The sequence below is a fragment of the Galeopterus variegatus genome, unplaced genomic scaffold, assembly GCF_000696425.1.
Source record: "Galeopterus variegatus unplaced genomic scaffold, G_variegatus-3.0.2 Scaffold150, whole genome shotgun sequence".
Classification (NCBI taxonomy): domain Eukaryota; kingdom Metazoa; phylum Chordata; class Mammalia; order Dermoptera; family Cynocephalidae; genus Galeopterus; species Galeopterus variegatus.
The window spans coordinates 385,767-405,760 of NW_007726261.1; the positions used below are offsets into that span (position 1 = coordinate 385,767).

General features: G+C 36.8%; 1 protein-coding gene across 2 annotated transcripts in view; it reads right to left on the reverse strand.

The window, feature by feature from the left end:
* Nucleotides 1–3,450: 3,450 nt before the first annotated feature.
* The window catches only part of GSPT1 (G1 to S phase transition 1), a 23,705-nt gene continuing 7,161 nt past the window's right edge, over nucleotides 3,451–19,994 (reverse strand). For both annotated transcript variants that reach the window (XM_008591791.1, XM_008591784.1), the window contains exons 6-14: nucleotides 18,791–18,971; nucleotides 18,041–18,195; nucleotides 17,730–17,870; nucleotides 16,397–16,490; nucleotides 15,503–15,583; nucleotides 11,407–11,580; nucleotides 10,492–10,581; nucleotides 10,188–10,356; nucleotides 3,451–8,149 (exon numbers count right to left, since the gene is read on the reverse strand). In XM_008591791.1, the coding sequence (XP_008590013.1) occupies nucleotides 8,097–8,149; nucleotides 10,188–10,356; nucleotides 10,492–10,581; nucleotides 11,407–11,580; nucleotides 15,503–15,583; nucleotides 16,397–16,490; nucleotides 17,730–17,870; nucleotides 18,041–18,195; nucleotides 18,791–18,971 (1,138 nt within the window). In that variant the 3' untranslated portion in view covers nucleotides 3,451–8,096. The remainder of the gene's footprint in view (nucleotides 8,150–10,187; nucleotides 10,357–10,491; nucleotides 10,582–11,406; nucleotides 11,581–15,502; nucleotides 15,584–16,396; nucleotides 16,491–17,729; nucleotides 17,871–18,040; nucleotides 18,196–18,790; nucleotides 18,972–19,994) is intronic.

Here is a 19,994-nt window from a genome sequence, read left to right on the forward strand (position 1 = left end):
CATACTTTAATAAAATAAGTCCACCGAAAAATAAAAAAAAGGACTTAACCCTGAGGTTTTTGTTAATTTATGTACAAGTCAGGTTGGTTCTATAAATTTGCCCTTGCAACCTGAAAAGTGTGATAGGGACGATCTAGTTGTACAACTGACCAATCATTTTAAAGTGACACATCAAAGGGAATGCAGGGATGTTTTTTTTTTTTTTTTTTTTTTGTCTTTTTTCGTGTCCGGCAACGGATCGCAACCCTCAGTGTTGCACCTGCACCTCGCTCAGCCAGTGAGCGGGAACCGGTCTGTATGTGGGATCCGAACCCTCGGTGGGAGCACCGCTGCGCTCCCAAGTGGCGCACTGTAGCAGTGCACCACTGGGCCGGCCCCAGGATGAAAGCTTTTATGATTGGCTGGCCAGTTAGCTCACTTGGTTAGAGCTTGGTGCTGATAACATCAAGGTCAAGAGTTTGGATCCCTCTAATCAGCTAGCCACCAAAAAAAAAAAAAAATTGGACAGGGAGTTCATTATTTCACCTCCTTTTGGGATCACTAAATCATCTGTTTCTGTTTGGTAAATTTTATAAAAGTAGATAAAAAAGAGGTGAAACATTTCTCTGTGCTTTTACTTCCTTGCATTTCTAATGATGATTCAAAAGAAAGCTGTTTTTTTTTTGTCCTTTTTGTGACCGGTAAGGGGATCGCAACCCTTGGCTTGGTGTCGCCCACAGCACGCTCAGCCAGTGAGCGCACCGGCCATCCCTATATAGGATCCGAACCCGCAGCAGGAGCGCTGCTGCGCTCCCAGCGCCGCACTCTCCCGAGTGTGCCACGGGGCCGGCCCAAGAAAGCTGTTTCTGTATGCAACCAACATGACAAAGAATCCTAATTGAAAAACAAAATTAAATCTCCCTTCAAGAATAGGTTATTTTTATTGCAGGATATTCATAAAATGGAATTTTACTCAGCAATAAAAAAGAACGAACTACTGACACACAGAACATGGATTAATCTCTAAAACATGATGCTGCACAGAAGACATAAAATTGAGTACATCTCTATGATTTCATTTATGTGGAGTTCACAAACAGGTAAAACTAATTTATGGCAAAATAGTGGTTGCCTTGGCAGGAGAGTACTGAATGGAACCTGGCAAAGGAGAACTTTCTGGGGTGGTGCAAATGTTCTTTATGTTTGGGGGGGTGTTTAGAGTTGTATACACTAGACAAACTCATTGTAAACCTCAGATCTGTGCATTTCATTGTATGAAAATTTTACTTTAATTAAAAAAAAGTCGTCTTTGTTTACAAGTTCTGTCTGCTGGAACTTTTTTACAAATCATAATTACTCCTAAAAATCTTAAGATTTCTTTCTTATCCTAAAACCTAAGTGTATTTGCCAGTGATGTAGATTGCTTTTGTTCTAAGCAACTTGTAGTTTAAAGACACACACATAGTCCTTTGGGAGTACTGTACTCTTGTCCAGGTAAGTGGGGTGAAATTGCCATACAAAATTTTTTTTTTTTTTTTTTGTCTTTTTGTCTTTTTTCCGTGTCCGGCAACGGATCGCAACCCTCAGTGTTGCCCCCGTACCGGACCGGGGACCGGCGACGGGATCGCAAGCCTCGGCGTTGCTCCCGCGCCTCGCTCAGCCAGTGAGCGGGAGCCGGTCTGTACGTGGGATCCGAACCCTCGGACGGGAGCGCCACCGCGCTTCCCAAGCGGCGCACTATCCAGTGCGCCACCGGGCCGGCCCCACCATACAAAATTTTAACCTAAATATAAGGAAGGATGCAAAACAAGTTAAATATAGCATTTTTCCATTATGCCCTCTCTAGCCAAATTCTTTTACCAGTAGACTTACTTTAGCAGTGGCCTGACTCTTCACTAAGCTGAAACTAGAGAATAGAACTTTTAGTGAAAATATTTAAACATGCAAATTGTTTGTATAAATCATAACATTTTAACTTCTTACTGCTTCTGTATGTATTTGGGCATGATCATCGTTTCCATTGGAGTGAAACGTTAAGGGATCATATATGGGCAATGGGATGAGTTAAGAAAATGGTGCAGCTAACATTTAATGTCGGGCTGGCCAGTTAGCTTGGTTGGTTAGAGTGCAGTGTTATAACACCAGGGTCCGAGGGTTCAGATCCCTGTACTGGCCAGCTGCAAAAAAACAAATGTCACTCAATGCACACTGAGAGGTAAATTTTTTTGCCTAAGTTTTAAAGGATCATATCACAAACAATTGAAAAATAAAAAAGCACACTTGCCAGCTAGAAGATTTTTCTTGCTGTAGGCAGTCTTATCTGTAGCAGAAAACATAGGAAAAGAGTATTTCATGCAAGTAATTTAGGTGCACAAAGCCTTCAGAAAGAATTTGAAGGAAAGATATATTCACAATAACAAGGAAAATTTCTCTTTTCAGACCAACATGTTGAGTTAGCTTCCCTGAGGACAAATTATTAAGGTCCTTTTAAATTTGGAAAACTTTAAAATTCTGCTATTTGGTCTTTATTCTAGATTGAGAGACACACAGTCCTTCACTACAAAGCTACAGCATCCAAGGTATTGTTATTTTTCTGCTTTAAGATGTATCAATAGAAAATGCCTGAGTATCTGAAACTAGTTCCATGTGCCATGAAGTATTAAATCCTTTATTGTTAAGTCTTCTACCTACTGCAACACAGTGCCTATGTGTGGTGCCTAAAGACAACATTTAGGAAAGTTGTTCTTTCAACAAAGAACATAAAGTACATATGTTTGATGGGCAGCATTGGAGACCTAATCATTTAAGAGTAGAAAAGTATGGCTGGGCTGGCCCGTGGCTCACTCAGGAGAGTTTGGTGCTGATAACACCAAGGCCATGGGTTCAGATCCCATATAGAGATGGCCAGTTCGCTCACTTGGAGAGTGTGGTGCTGACAACACCAAGTCAAGGGTTAAGATCCCCTTACCGGTCATCTTTAAAAAAAAAAAAAAAAGAAAAAGAAAAGTATGTCTAATTACTAGGAAACGTCATAAAAGCTATTTTTAGAACTTTTATAATATGAACCCATTTTAATAGCAGTATTGCTCACAAGTGTTGTTTAAGCTAAGACTGGTTTAATGCCAAATATCTGTACTAGAGACTGATTACCAAAACTCAAGTGATTCATTTCACCTAAAGACAATCTAAGCAGGAACTCATTCTAGCTCACAGAATAAAAGATGAGTATACTCATACAGGGACGTATTGCTGCCGTTCAGTTAACCACTGTGTATACTGCCTCAATTTATCATTAATTTCTTCTTGTGCTTATACATTAAATAAAGAAGAGCAAGTACTGTTTGGTCTTTGATCTGTATTAAAAATCCTGAATGTAGAGGTTCATAGTTCTGACAGAATAATCATTGATGTTTCCCCAACTCTAGTGTTCACATAAAACCACCACACAGATGATTACAAAAAGACAAATCCTTGAAAAGGGAAGATGACAATTTTTATTGTTATTACAAAAGCAAATTTAACTTCAGTCATTTGAATAATTGCAAGAGCAGACTAAGGGCTTAATCCTCACACAGGCACCAAGTCAGGCACAGTAGGTAGCTACAAATCATAAGAAAAAGGTGTCTTTCCTACCTAGAGCACTCTTTCATGCTTTGGAATTAGGTTAAACAACTCAGCAAACCTAATAGTTCCCTTTAGTCCTCTCTATTTTTTTAAAAGATGAGATCTAGGTATTAACCTGCTCTCTAGTGAAATCTAGTCACTAAATCCTGGCCTGAGAGCCAGCCACATTTCCTTTAGAACAGAAGAAACTAGTTAACTAAGGTGTGTACATTTCTGAGAGCCCAATGTGTGAGTCCTTAAAATGCAGACCTTGCAGGCTCAGACCTGTTTCTCCTAATGCATGTGGAGGAAAGGGAGGCGAGGACGATCACCTGAGGAGTGCAAGAGCTCCAGCTCCTGCACAAACACTCTGCCCCGGGCAGCAGGAAAGGAGGTAGCAAGGACTTGGGCTGACATCTGAAGCACTCAGTTGATGTGCCTGGCAGAGGAGAGCCTCAGGAAGCACAAAATGTCATTTCACCTGTTCTGTCCACAAACCTGAGGTTTCCGCACTGTTTGAAAGGGCACAGTGGCATGTGTGACCAGGCAGAAAAGACGATTACCATTTCAAGGGTCACTTGAATCATGTTTTCTGCCTAATCAGACATATTGCCTATCTGCTTTTCCCCTTATATTGGAAACACAAAGGTTTTAATCTCCACTCCCATACCTCCAGGCCCTTATAATAATCCTTAGTAAACAACTCAGCATATTATTGTTTCAAGGAAGCATATGATTAGAGGTATGTGAGAAGTGTATTTATTGAAGGGAAGACTCAGTAAGTTCTAGGATACTGAAAATCAAGAATATCCTAGAGCCAAAACCATCAAAAGTTGAACCAAATCTACTCTATCTGTATTTGGGCAGTAAATTGGTTCAAATGGAATCCACTGAATTAGTACTGAAAAACAAAAACACTTCCTGTTCCATTTACTGTGAAGTCTAATATAAACAACTGACTGCTAAATTTAAACCTAGTAACTCTTGAGTTGTACATATGTAATTACACTTACTTAACAAGTTGCTGCCATGGCAAGTTCTCTAAAGAAGCGGACAAGATTATGAATGTATCAGATGACATCTGCTAGAATCACTGAAAAAGTTAGCTGGAGGAAACAAAAGCCTTATTATTTGGAGACAGGTGATCATCCCCCAAATCCAGTTGATTGTTATCTACCTTACATATATCTGTGAGAGGATTAATGGCACAGTTTGTTCTGATAAAGTAGGCCAACACTGAATTTAAAATTTAATCATCCTACAATCAGAGCTATAGTGCTATAACCAGCATTTTCACAAAAGGCTTAAAGGTTGAAAGTTGCCTGATGTTAAAAGCCGTAATAATAAAAACTGCATTTTTGTCTCTTGACTACCTTAAATCCCTACCCAAAGCAATGAAGCTATCATCCATGAAGTAGCAGTCCATGAAGAGGTCCATGCCAATGAGGAAAGGTGCTAGAGTGCTGTCATATGTAATAGTCATCAAAGATCACAGAGTAATTACAGTCACAACTAGTGTTCCGGAAGATCGCCAGAGGAGGTTAGCCAATTTTTTTCAAAAGTTCGTCCTGGGAGCAGTTTTTGACCATAGGTTCAACTTTTTCTTGGGTTGCAAAACTGCATCTGCTTGCAAGTATGAACCAAAATATTTGCAGCGCTTCAGCTGAGAGGATGCCATTAATTGTTCGAGTACATCACATTCAAAGTCCCACTGTATTGTAAAAGCAGTTCTTGTAGTTTATGTAACTAACAGACAAGTATACGTTTTACCTCTTGGTACAGTGAACAACCTGTATAAAGTTTTTACATTCAATTACCACATATTTCAGGATTTTCAATTCAAAACAAAGAAATATACATGGGCTTATTAATCAAGAACACTTTACTATTTGTCAACTTCATAGCAATATAACACTCAGTCCAACTCTTTTGGTTTGATTTTACATAGATTTTCATTGGATAAGTTCTTTCTGCAAATTAAAAACAAGAAATAAATGCTGTATTTTCCCTTCTCCCACAGTAAGAAAGGTTTAAAATGGAAATTACTTAGATGATTATTTCAATGACATCTCTTAACTTCAGTTCATTAATTTAAAAAACTATAATTAAATAATCTAGCATGAAACTTGTATAAAGAACATCATTAATGTAAAAATATGCAAAGAAAATCACAATACTAACACATCTATGCTAAAGATAGAGAAAAAATATTTAAGTCTTGTAATAGCCTAAATATGCAGCCAATTACCTAATTTTTGCATTGTCAACCATATGAACACATTTGCACTTACAAAGGATAGAATACAGAATAAAGGATAGTAATTAGTATTGCTCTTTAGAGGTCCAACATCTCCACACCCTGTCAGTTCACTTAAGATATTTCCTTATCCAAATGACTAGCCAGTGTAACCAGGAATTTTAAATGCGTCAACTTAAATTAAATTAACTTATCAACTTAAATTAAGTGGGTACACTTAATTTCAAAGCCCATAAAAATGTATGGTGTTGGTTCATTTTAATGTTGAAGTGTCTTTTAAATAATCTAATCTTGCAAGTCTGCAAGAATCCAATGAAATATTTTTTATAATAGCATTTGTATTTTTATTATCTGTTAGTTTTTAGAGGTAGGCCCTTCACAGTTGATATCCAAGTCATTTTACTTAAGAGCTTGGCAACATGCACATAATCTAACAGTGTAAATGTTTTAATAGCAAACATAATTGGCTCTTTAAAATGTGTTCGATTTAAAAAGGGAAACCTATCTTTGGAAATAATTTCAGTGACTCTTAACCTTTTAAAGATTAAAATCCAAGGTATTGCTAGTATTTAACATTTTAGTACAAAAAGAATTATTATGTTCTGATGAAAGCTCTGATATTTCCCAGAAAAATAAAAGCCCAGAGATGTACAGACATACAATTTATTTAAACTTCATGCAATTTAAATAGCCATAGTATAGTTATAAGAAGCTGTAGGACAATCTTTTCTTTCCGTAAGATATAGACTCATTCATAAAAGGAATGGGAAAATTCCATAGTTAAGAAAACACTATTAGATTAAGTTTTATGTTTTGTGACTGGAAATAGTCTGACTAGGCTTTTCTTTTCTGGGTAGCAAGATTATAGGGAAGGGACTTGCCATTAAATATACAAATTATCTTATTTAGAGATAAATCACAATCTAAAAACAGGCCAGTTATTCAAGGGAGATTCCAATAAACCCAGAAACTGTCTCTTCCATTTCCCATTTATACTCATGAATATGATAGTGACAGCAGAAAATCAACCTTCAGTCTAAAACCACCACAATGCTGCACTGTGGTTCATCCAAATCACAGTTAGCAAATTTTAGCTTTATACTCAAGAAAACTCAATTTCAAATAATATTTGATAAAACTTACACTGTGCTTGGTTCTACTTATCACTTAATTTTAGTCTGTGCAGATTCTGATGATTCTAAATATATGTTCATTTCATTGCGGGGTTGAGATTTACCTTTAACCAGCAAGGATCATCCAACAAATAATACAAAGCGGAAACTGAGTAACTTGAGGAGCTGGCACTTGCAATTGACACGGTTTTCATACTAGATGCATGCAACTCTTATAAATACTAAAGTAGGCATTTTTGCCAGGTCTCAACATGCTTTCTTTATTGTAAATTCCACTAATTTAATGAGTTAATGGAATTTTCTGTAGGGGTACAATTTCATTAGCTTTGCTTTTAAAATATGACAGCATACTGTAGTTTTTATAACAACTTACTGTATTTAACAAATCATGTTAAAATATAAATTGGTGGAAAATAACTGATAAGACCTAGTTACAGCAGTGTCACAGTTGCATAAAGGTATTTATGTGTGCACTAACCATCAAAACAAGAAGTCAAACTAATTCTTTCCTTTAATACAAACTTGAACATTGTTTGTAAATGCCTCATTTAAAGTAGTGGGTAGGGGAAGAGTTTAGAAAAGCCCAAGTAATAAAATGTATTCAATTACTTGGGAAAGTTAAAAAGCTAATGCAACAATGTTACATTCAGATAAAAAACATTATTCAAAAGCAATTCAAATACCGAAAAGGGTTTCAAATTGAGTATTTTATTAACATGGTAGTTGTTTTTGTAACATGTGCACACACACTCCCACACTCAGAATGATCAGCCTGGAAGAAAAAAAAAAAAGACTATGCCTAAGGGGAAAATGAAAAATAAAAAATTCCTGTTGGTTTTCATTATTGTAGGCAGTTATGTCCACATCACTTACAAAGCTATTGCCAAATCTGTCCAAGGAAGCAGAGTTTGAAAGGGGGGAAAAATCTAGGGAAAAATTCAACAGTGGCATAGCAGAGCTCTCAATATGAGAAAGCTGACATAATGTGGACTTTTGCTGTGAATTTTCTCTGCAAAATATGGGGAGAGGTTTATCAATGGGCAGAAAATAAGAGAAGGCGGTGTGAAGTAGGCTTTTGCAGTCAATTTTCCTCACAGTATTGTGCAGGGTCATCAAGAAAATGCTTAGTCTTTCTCTGGAACCAGTTTCAGAACTTTTCCAATTGCAATGGTCTTACCTAGAAATGAAAATTAAAAAAAGAAAAAAACCTTTCAGTAGTTAACAGCATGTCTATGTAAGGTACTAAAGCTTATTTTAAAATCATAAAAATATTTGTATGATGTAAATTAACTGGTTTTACCGCCAAAGCCATGACTTTCTGATTCCCTATATCAAAAACCTACTCTTGGGGCTGGCCTGGTGGTGCACTGGAGAGTGTGCCGCTTAGGAGCGTGGCGGCGCTCCTGCCAAGGGTTCGGATCCCATGTGGAGACCGGTTCCCGCTCACTGGCTGAGCGCGGTGCGGGCGCAACACCGAGGGTTGCGATCCCGTTACTGGTCAGTAAAAAAGAGACAAAAAGGAAAAAAAAAAAAAAACAAAAACCTACTCTTGGGGCTGGCCCTGTGGCTCACTCGGGAGAGTGCAGCGCTGGTAGCACCGAGGCCACAGGTTCGGATCCTATATAGGGATGGCCGGTTTGCTCACTGGCTGAGCGTGGTGCTGACCACACCGAGCCACGGATTGCGATCCCCTTACTAGTCAGGGGAAAAAAAAAAAAAAAAAACAACCCTATTCTTGGATAAACAAAATGTGGAATATCCATACAATGGAATACTATTCAGCAATAAAAAGGAATGAATGCAATACATACTACATGGTTGAAAGTTAAAAACATGCTGAGTAATATAAACTAGACTAGACATAAAGGACCACATATTGTATGATTCTATTTATGGAATGTCCAAAAAAGGCAAATAGAAAAAGTAAATTAGTAGTTACCTAGGGCAGGGAGTGGTGATTGTAAATGGGTAATAAGGTTTCTTTTTAGGTGTTCTTAACGTTCTAAAATTATAATGTGGTGATGGTTGTGCAACTCTGTCAACATACTAATGCTCATTGAAATGTATACTTAAAACAGGTCAATTTCACATTGTGTAAATTATGTCTCAATAAAGCTACTAGAAAAATAAACCTATCTTTAAGCAACTGAAAAGATGTAGCAGTTATTGCTGAACTTCAATCCGGTGAACACATCCTTCTGGAAGTGTTCCTATGGACTGAAAAGGATACAGACCCCAACAGGTCTAGGGAAAAACCTAAAAGCCAATTTATCTTTTAGGAAAAAAATAATTCTGGGGTTAAAAATTCCTGCTACATTAATTTCTTTTCTTCTGTCTCCCTGATTTTATCGAGTTCTAATTGGTAACTAAAATTTTCATTTTTTTATATTAATAGGATAAACCCAATAACCAGTTTCACTGTTAAAAAAAAGTTTTAAGATAAGAACTTTAAAAGTAAAATGAAGTCTTTACACAGTTTTCTCTGAAGGAAGGTTCAGGGACTGTATTTATCACCAGGGATTAGCACACAGTTCCTGACACTTACTAGATATACAGGAAATGTGTGCTAAATGGAATTGGAAACTAACATGTGAACTTACTATTCTATATTTCAACTAAGCCAGAAAGTTTTGTGTAAAACTTTTCCCCACAGTATTAAAATAGTTATCTAAGTTAGAAATCTTAACAACCCATAAAGAAATGTCTCATAATAGTCATTTTATTTTCATACTAAAGAATTTCATAACCCCAAGATAGGAAAATTATAGCTGTTCTATATCTCCCAGAGGTAGGAAGAAATGGATGCACACAAAAGAACATAAATATTAGACCTCTTAAAAATTAGTATATATATAAAAAAATCTGTATATCCTTTATTCTCCACATGTATTACAAATCCACATGGATTTCATCATAGAAATGTCTTATTTAGTAAATAAAATTACTCTCCAAACCCCCTACTCACAAAATATCAAAATTAAGATTCTTATTTCATGTAAAGCATTAGTAAATTTAGCATTACTGCTAAAACGCATGGTCATTTCTGGCTGTTATTTAATACATTCAACTCGTAAAACATTTATTACATGAATATATTATAGAACATGAAACCACATGTTCTTTGAAACTGTTGCAACATGTACTGTACTCAGATGAAGCTTACCAAAGCTAGGCATTCTAGATATACTACTAGACATCAATTTAAAAGCTCTTACCCTCATCTCTTAAGGTAAAACGACCCATTTGAGGGAAGTCTTTAAAGGTCTCAAGGCAGATGGTTCCTGCAGTCCTTAAACGAGCAATGCACACTTGATCTTGTTTCACAAAACGAGGTCGAGTCTTACTTTTTTCTCCTGATTTTTTGTCTACCAAGCATATTAAGGCCTATCCAAGAAAAAAGGATGAGATCAGAATAATGCCAAATACAAGAATCTTTAAGAACAGGAGTGCAAATAAAAGCACATCACTGTTGCTGATAAGAAACTAGCAAGATAAAAGCACCAATTATCTTAAACTCACTGTTATTTCGACTTCCTCAATACAGGTGTGAATATGCAGCACCGCATTATAACCTGGGCAGATGATGGATTTGTGCTCTATAATCACTATCTGTCAAATAAACAAAAAATTCTTATCCATAAGGGTAAAAAAGAATTGAATGTTCTAAAGTGCTATATAATTAGTGCAATTCACCATCTTAGTAGGACACCAACTTATTTTAGTGTTAGAGGTAATGGGATTTATTAATTTTGTTCACAGGGTGAGTCAAGTTGCCTGACCCCAAAGCATGAATTTCAATATCCTATACCTTAACAATCTTTTTGGCAAGTGCCTTAGTCAACTTTAAGAACACAGCAGGCAGATTTTCTTCTCTGGGAAGGCCTTTCCTTCCTATTCTCCAGGGAATTAAGCACTTCTCACTACCATTCACATCTACCTGGATGTGAACTTATCATAGCTTTATCCATTTCTCAATATCCAAGGTCCAGTAAAAGTAAACAACCTTATATCTGGCATCAGGAGCTAACCTGATAACAGAACTCAAAAATTCTATTAACCACACCAGTCATTTACTTAATCATTCTCCTGGGGAGGTCAGGTTGCTAATAACATGGAGAAAATGTGTGTGATTTCCTGTCTGGAAAGTTATTTGTTCTGAATGAGCATACAGACCATGACTTCCAAGGCAACAGTGCCATAGTCAAAGTGAATATTTAGACATTCAAAAATTGATCAACATCAAAAATAAAAGGGAACTTAAAAGAATACTCCCTACCCAGTAAGCAATTGTACCATCTTGAAGACCTTGTGAGTATGGGATATACCTCATGGTTGTGATATTATAAAGGTTTTATTCTATTTCAATTCCCCCTCTACACACTAATATGGGTTAAGTGGCACATCACCAATAAAACAACTACACAACTAGTTTACCTGGGCATCAAATGTGCGTCCAGAATGACAAAGATTATTAGGATCACAAAGTATGAATCCTGGAAGAATCTCCTCCTCTTCAATTCCTTTCAGTCTTATTTTGAGGTTTTCACCTGGGGCTACAGAATCAGTTTCTACATCATCAGAAAGTATTCCAAGAACTTCCACATTGTGCTTAAAAAAGAAACCAAGATTGGAGGTTTTCTGATGTATTCACTACATTACAGACTATAGAATGACCTTAATGTTCATTTATTTTTTTTATTTTTTGTCTTTTTTCCGTGTCCGGCAACGGATCGCAACCCTCAGTGTTGCCCCCGTACCAGACCGGGGACCGGCAACGGGATTGCAACCCTCGGTGTTGCTCCCGCGCCTCGCTCAGCCAGTGAGCGGGAACCAGTCTGTATGTGGGATCTGAACCCTCGGGCGGGAGCGCCGCCGCGCTTCCCAAGTGGCGCACTATCCAGTGTGCCACCGGGCCGGCCCCAATGTTCATTTATTAGAGTTTCAAGTCACATTTTTCTGTGGTCGTTGATTAGCCAAAATTCTTATTTGAATAAAAATTCTTATTATACTTGCATGACATGAACTTAATAAAAATCATATCCTATAACTGCCAGTTAAAGTACCGATGTGTCATCTTTTTTTTTTTTTTTAAAGATGACCGGTAAGGGGATCTTAATCCATTACCAATCAATCCCCAAACATGAAGTGTGCACTTCTCAAAAGTTATTTGAACTAAGCTTTAAAAGCATATTAACTGCTAAATGAGTACAGGGTTTCCTGTTGGTGTGAAGTACATATTCTGAACTAGACTGTGGTGATGGCTGTACAACATGGCCGACGTACTAAAGGTCACTAATGGTAAGTGTTGTGTGGATCCCCTCTCTCATCACTTGTTCCTTTGCTTCACCTTACTGCCTGCCCAGCAGCAGTGATGTAGGCATAAGAACTGTCGGCTTTCACAGACTGATTTGTTAGAACCAAGACGGAAAAGATCTAAAAATCAATCTGTATCTTGGAACAATTGTGTGTAACATTGAAGTAAAAATTAATCAATTTCTAATTTAACTCACTATTTTTTATAATTTTAAAAAATTGTGGTAAAATACATGTAACAACATTTACCATCTTAATCATTTTTAGGTACATTCACATTGTTGTACAACCAATGTTCAGAACTCTGAACTCTTCATTTTGCCAAACCAAAACTCTATACCCATTAAACAACAACTCCCTAGTCCTTCAGACCCTGGCAACCACCATTCTACTGTCTATGAATTTGACTACTCTAGGTACCTCCTGTAAGTAGAATCATATAGTATTTATCTTTTTGTGACTGGCTTATTTGACATAGCATAATGTCCTCAAGCAAGGTTCATTCACATTGTGTCATAATTTCCTTCCTTTTAAAGGCTGAATGATGGGACTGGCCCATGGCTCACTCAGGAGAGTGTGGTGCTGATAACACCAAGGCCACAGGTTCAGATCCCATATAGGGATGGCCAGTTGGCTCACTGGGTGAGCGTGGCGCTGACAACACCAAGTCAAGGGTTAAGATCCCCTTACCAGTAATCTTTAAAAAAAATAAATAAAACGGGCCGGCCCGGTGGCGCACTGCTACAGTGCGCCGCTTGAGAGTGCGGTGGCGTTCCCGCCGAGGGTTCGGATCCCACATACAGACCGGTTCCCACTCACTGGCTGAGCGAGGTGCGGGCGCGACACTGAGGGTTGCGATCCCGTTGCCGGTCCCGGTCCGGGCGCGACACTGAGGGTTGCGATCCGTTGCCGGACATGAAAAAAGACAAATAAATAAATAAATAAATAAATAAAATAAAATAAAAGCAGAATGATGTTCCACTGTATATGTATGTATCACATTTTGTTTAATCATTTATCCATCGATGAGGTGCTTCCACCTTTTGGCTACTGTGGAAAATGCTGCTATGACTATGGTTATACAAATATCTGAAACTCTGCTATCAATTCTTTTCAGTACATGCTCAGAAATGGTATTGCTAGTTCACATGGGAATTCTATTTTTAGTTTTTTGATAAACCACTCTACTGTTTTCCATACACACAGCAACTGCACAATTTTACATTACCCCCAGCACTGCACAATGGTTCCAATTTCTCTACATCCTTACCAACACTTGCATCTTTTCATGTGCTTATTGGCCATTTGTACAGATTTTTGGAGAAATGTATATTCTACTTCTTTGTTGAATTTGGAACTGGATTTTTTTTTTTTGGTTGAAGTATAGAAATTCTTCACATATCCTGGATATTAACTCCTTTATCAGACAAATGATTTGTAAACATTTTCTCCCATTCTATAGGTTGCCTACCCATTAATTTTATAATGTAAAATAGTCTGGTATCAATGTTTTTAAAACATTCTAGCTGTGTTCCACTGAGACTCAGGAGGACTAAACTGAACTGAGTTTTTAAGGCTTAACAACTCTAGGATATTCTCCACCTGTTCAGTAATTAGTATAAAGTGACAGCTTCTACAGAGAACAGCCACTTCCTCGGAAGTAGTCACTAAGGCCTATTACCACCTGTAGATATATCATCACCTGCAGATATACCTGCCTACAGAGAATCGTACTTTTTTCTACTGTGATAAAATACACATAAACTTTACTTTTTAAAATCATTTTACACGGGCTGGCCCGTGGCTCACTCGGGAGAGTGTGGTGCTGATAACACCAAGGCCCCAGCTTCGGATCCCATATAGGGATGGCCAGTTTGCTCACTGGCTGAGCGTGGTGCTGACAACACCAAGCCAAGGGTTAAGATCCCCTTACCGGTCATCTTTTGGGAAAAAAAAAAAATTAAAATCATTTTACAGTATACAATTCAGTAGCATCTACCATTTTCACAATGTTATACAACTGTTTACCACTGTCTAGTTCCAAACCATCTTCATTCCCCAAAAGGAAACCTGGTGCCCGTTAAGCAGTCACTCTCCACTGCCCTTCCCAACCACCAACCTCCCTCCATCTTCATGACTTCTGTGACAGCTCTGCAGACAAAACTGAGCAAGGATGCAAACTACCATTATTTTCTCTTAGTAGTTAGCCTTCAAGTTGCAGAGATAATTATGTTAGAAAAAGTAGGCTTTAAAATAGAAACACTTTAGAAGAAAGGTACTTTGGTAGGATACCCTAATCAACAATGCATAAGACATCATGAAACCCAAAAGTACAATTTGTGGTTGCCAATCATACCTAAACATTATAATGACAATGGATACCTTTTCAACTCACTATGCCTAGAATGAACATGGGAAGGAAACTCTCAGTTAAATCTAACAAAATCTCTATGTGGAGGTTATTTGGAGCTGTTAGAGAAGCCCTCTCTCAGGAAACAGGTAGCAGTTTCTTAGCAACAAGTCATTTGCAAATATCAGCAATTGAGCAGTCAGAAATAACACAACAGCTGGCCAGTTAGAGCGTGGTGCAGATAACACCAAGGTCAAGAAGGTTTGGAACCTAGTAAAGGCCAGCCACCAAAAAAAGAAACAAATTATTCCTGGTGATTTTGCATGTTTTAATGAAACGCCAATGATGAAGAAATTACAATAAGACAGTAAAGAGTTAAGAAAAGACCCATTTAGGATAAAGCAAATCCTCTGCTCTCAAAACAAATTAAGAGCATAGCTTGGATACATTATTTTAAAGTATTCGACCTAATTGAACATGCATGCATGCACACACAAAAGAAAGCTTACTATACTGTGATTAAACCTGGGTTTTCATCCCTGGCTTTGTTACTAATTCATTTGGTTAACTGGAGCAAGTCAGCCACTCTCGATCTCTACTGAACTGTCTACAAAATAGGGTTGATGGTCTCTTCATGACGAATCTTTTAGCTCTAACGTAATATTAATACTGACTCCACCATTTGTCACTGAATAACGTAACACCACACATTCTTTCTCACATTTTGTACTTGACATTAATAAAACATGATCCTACCTTTAAGAAGTTGTTTCTTTTAATGGAAATCCCTAAGCTTTTGAAAAGTTCCAGCTCCTTGCTAATATTTTCAAGAGAAAATTAATGGTAAAGAGCATTACTAATTTTTACCTTGTTTGGCATCATCACAAGCTGCTGGCCTTTACAAATAGATCCTGATTCCAGCTTTCCCAGGACCACTGTGCCCATATCCTGTTGAAATTTCAAATAATCAAATTTCAGACTTTTATTGCTGCTGTACGGCAACTCAGTAACCCAAACTGAAATTATGCAAGGCTTACTCGTAAAGGAAAATCATTAACTCAAATGGTAGAATGCTTAGGATTAATCTCAAACACATGGGAGGTATACGCTATAATAATTTGTGTCGTAAGCATATGTATGGTTATAATATTAATGATATTATGCCTAAGATTTAAAAAGAGAGCATGATGTAAAAAATGGCAAAGAATTTTATCTTGGAGGATCTGAACTGTTTTTACACATTCAGGTTCTCCTGGTTTCTGAGCCTGTTTCCTGATGTATAAAATTGGAAAAACAATACTTGTTTAAGAATTTTAGAATGTAGCCAATGAAAAATAAAGTATTTGAGGAGGGCAAAACATTACAGAAACTGATATTGCAAAACAAATCAAGTTGAAAATCCAGCTAAAAACAATGAAGTTTATTTTTTTTAGACTAACATACAGTATTGGTAAGACTATAGTAAAACCAGCACTCATATGCTGCTGGTGGTAATATAAGTCAACATAGTATTTTTGGAAGGCTTTTGGAAGACTCTCAATACCCATCAATATTAATGTGAAAATCCTTTGAGCCCAGCAGTTTTACTTGCATGAGTTTACTTCTAAGAAAATGATCACTGGCTCACTGGGAAACAGCTGAAATAAACTTGTTGAATAAATTATGGTCTATGCCACTAAATAATATGCAGCCATTAGAAACAAAACACAAAACAATGATTTCACCTCCCAAACAACCCAACTTCTTTAAGATTTCGGTTACCTTGTATTTATCCACAATTGGCAGCCTGATTGGTCCATCAACTGATCTATTGAAGTTTGGCAAATTATCCAGATATGGAATAAATGGTAATCCACTGAGAACATAACAATATCCATTAAAGAAAATCAACATAAATATCAAAAATTTAAGAAGTTACATGCCTGTAACTTTAAACAAAAAACATGGTTATAACATATTCATTCTACCCATGTACTTTTCTTATCCAACCAAGTCATTATTCATTTCACCTCATTTATTCCACAGAAAACTAATATAACAAAATAGCTTGGTATAATAAAGCTTCCCCGTAAACTTAAGATTTAGAAAAATATTACATAGCAAATAGTCTACATGTTGTAATAAACTACTACACCCTATTACTTAATTTTTATGGACTTTTCCAGATCTGAAATTGAGATTCCACAAAATAATTTTCCCTTTAACACTATAGTAAACTATAGTATTTGGACTGGGAGACTTAGTACTCATATTGTCAGAATGGCTATGCTCCCTACATTGATCTACAGATACAATGCAATCCCTATTAAAATACTAGCTGCCTATTTTGCAGAAATTACAAACTGATCTTAACATACATATGGAAATTCAAGGGACTCAGAATAGCCTAAACAATCTTGAAAAAGAGAACAAAATTGAAGACCTACACTTCCTGATTTCAAAACATCAGGGCTACTGTAATCAAGAGTGTGTGGTACCAGCCTAGGACAAATATATAGATCAATAAAATAGAACTGAGTCTAGAAATAAATTCTTACATTTATGGTCATTTGATTTTCAATGAAGGTACCAATCCAATTTGACAGAGAAAGAATAGTCTTTTCAACAAATTGTGCCTGAACAATTGGACTCCATATATGCAAAAACAAAATGAATGAAGACAGAACTTACACCTTACACGAAAATTAACTTGAAATATAAAAGCTAAAACTATAACACACTTAGAAGAAAATGGGGCTAAATCTTCATGACGTTGGATTGGGCAATGTTTTCTTAGGTATGACACCAAAAGAATCATCGACAAAAGGAAAAAAATAGATAAAATGGACTTCATCAAAATTAAAACCTTTGTGCTTCCAAAGACACCAACAAGGTGAAAAAGGCAACCCACAGAAAGGGAGAAAATATCTGCTAATCAGAAGGGACTTGTACCCAGTACATAAAGAACTCTTACAACTCAATAACAAAAAGACAACTTAATTAAAAAATGTGAAAGGTCCTGGTATTTTTAAAGCCAAGGTTACAGTCAATATTTTCTTAAATTACTTATTAAGACATATACTTTTTTCTTTTTAAGGAAAAAAAGGTTACTTACATGTACCAAGGACAAAAATCTGATTGCTCTTTGAGATTTGCTCCAGTCAGTCCTGAGCAGGGCATAAAGTGAATGTCCTTTTTGGGATTGAAGCCAACTTTTTTCAAAAATGGCACTAATTTCTCCTTACATTCTTCATATCTATGAATATTTATAAATAACTCAATTATAATGTAAACCAAATGAACTCTAGTTTCACCAAGAAACAAATTAAGGTTTAGAAAAACCCTACAGAGAAAGACATACAATAACAAAACCATCCTTTACCACTAGCATGTTTATAAAAAACACAGTAAGACATCTAAGCTTACCTCTCATTGCTCCAATTTACTGTTGGATCATCCATCTTATTAATAAGCACAATTAAGTGTTTTACACCTGCTGTCTTTGCCAACATTGCATGTTCTCTCGTCTGTCCTCCTTTTTCAAATCCAGTTTCAAACTCTCCTTTCCTGGCTGAGATTACCTATTGCAAGCAATCAAATTGTGTACTCTTACACATTCATGCATACCCTTCTAGTAGTAAAACATCTTTCCTTTCAGTTACATCAGGTTTTTTTTGCAAGAAAATAGAAACGAATGAGTTACAATGTATATGCTCCTGAACATCGCAAATCAAACAATGTCTAGAGGTTTAAGATTTTGGAATGTTTCACCTAACCCCTTAACTTCCCCAAATCTAGTATGCTTGTATATTTTATAATTCAAACATTTATGTGATCTAGTGCCAGTACACTGTCAAAATCCAAAATGACTTAATGCCTTGAGAAACAGATATCTCTTACTTATTTTCTACCCATAGAACTACCAGTGGGCTTGGCATTTAATAGACACTGAGTTCTGACACAGTAATGGATAATAGCAATGGGAGAGAAAAAATGTCATATTATAAAGACTTCTTGGGCAGATTAGTGTGACCAACAAAAACTAAAATTGTAACTGTGCACATTATTATAGTTCCCTGCAACTTGAATTCTAGATTTTAGAAGGTAAATTCAAATGTTTAAGATACAAGTTGTGCTGTTAACAAATACACAGATGGATTGAAATGTCTTTCTTACCAGCACAGCCAGATCGGCTTGAGAGGCACCACCAATCATATTTGGGACAAAACTCTTGTGGCCAGGGGCATCTAGGATTGTGAAATGCTTCTTTTCGGTTTCAAAGTAAGCACGACCCACTTCTACTGTTTTACCCTTGTCTCGTTCTTCCTGATTTGTGTCTAAGGCCCAAGACAAGTACCTGAAATAATTTTTAAAGTAAGAATCATATTGCTAAGGGCATGAGAGTTTTTAAGATATTCTGCTGCCATTAAAGGTATAACTGGTGACATCCAGCTTCATAACCAACATACAACATCTAAATCATGAACAGTACTCATGAAAATGAAAATTAAAAGAACAAAACTTGTATTACTGTGATTCAAACACCTGGAGCTTTTACATATATCCATAGTTAATTATATATATTCCCTAAATATGTATCTGGAATCATAGATTTTTAAAAATTTTATAAACATTATTTATGAAAACAAGCTGACAACATATACAGATAGACTAGTTAGTAGAAATGCCAATATTACTGTGAGTTAAATGACCTTTATATTTCTAGCACAAAGTATAATAAAAATACGGCTGTCTGTCTGTCTGAGAATGTTTTTCAGAAGTGAAGACCACTAACCTATCCATGTGGGAGCAATGATTATTTGCTAAAAATTATTTTAATATTAATTTGCCACAGAAAAATTATTTATATATGTTCCAACCATCCATAATAGTGTTACTTTAGATTACCTCATCATCCATATTTCATAGTATGTAATCCATTTTTTTAGTATAACACTGATTAAGATTTTTCCCTCTTAATACAGAGGAATACAAATTTTTAAAAAATGACCATCAATGTGCCATTGAGATAAGGCATACTAACTTTATTTATTTATCTTTAAAAATTTTTTTTCCTTTTTGTCTTTTTTCGTGACCGGCAACGGATCGCAACCCTCAGTGTCGCGCCCGTACCGGACCGGGAACGGCAACGGGATCGCAACCCTTGGTGTTGCGCCCGCACCTCGCTCAGCCAGTGAGCGGCCGGTCTGTATATGGGATCCGAACCCTCGGCGGGAGCGCAGCCGCACTCCCAAGCGGCGCACTGTAGCAGTGCGCCACTGGGCCGGCCCTAAGGCATACTAACTTTAAAAAAATAAAATAGGGCCGGCCCGGTGGCGCACTGCTACAGTGCGCCGCTTGGGAGCATGGTGGCGCTCCC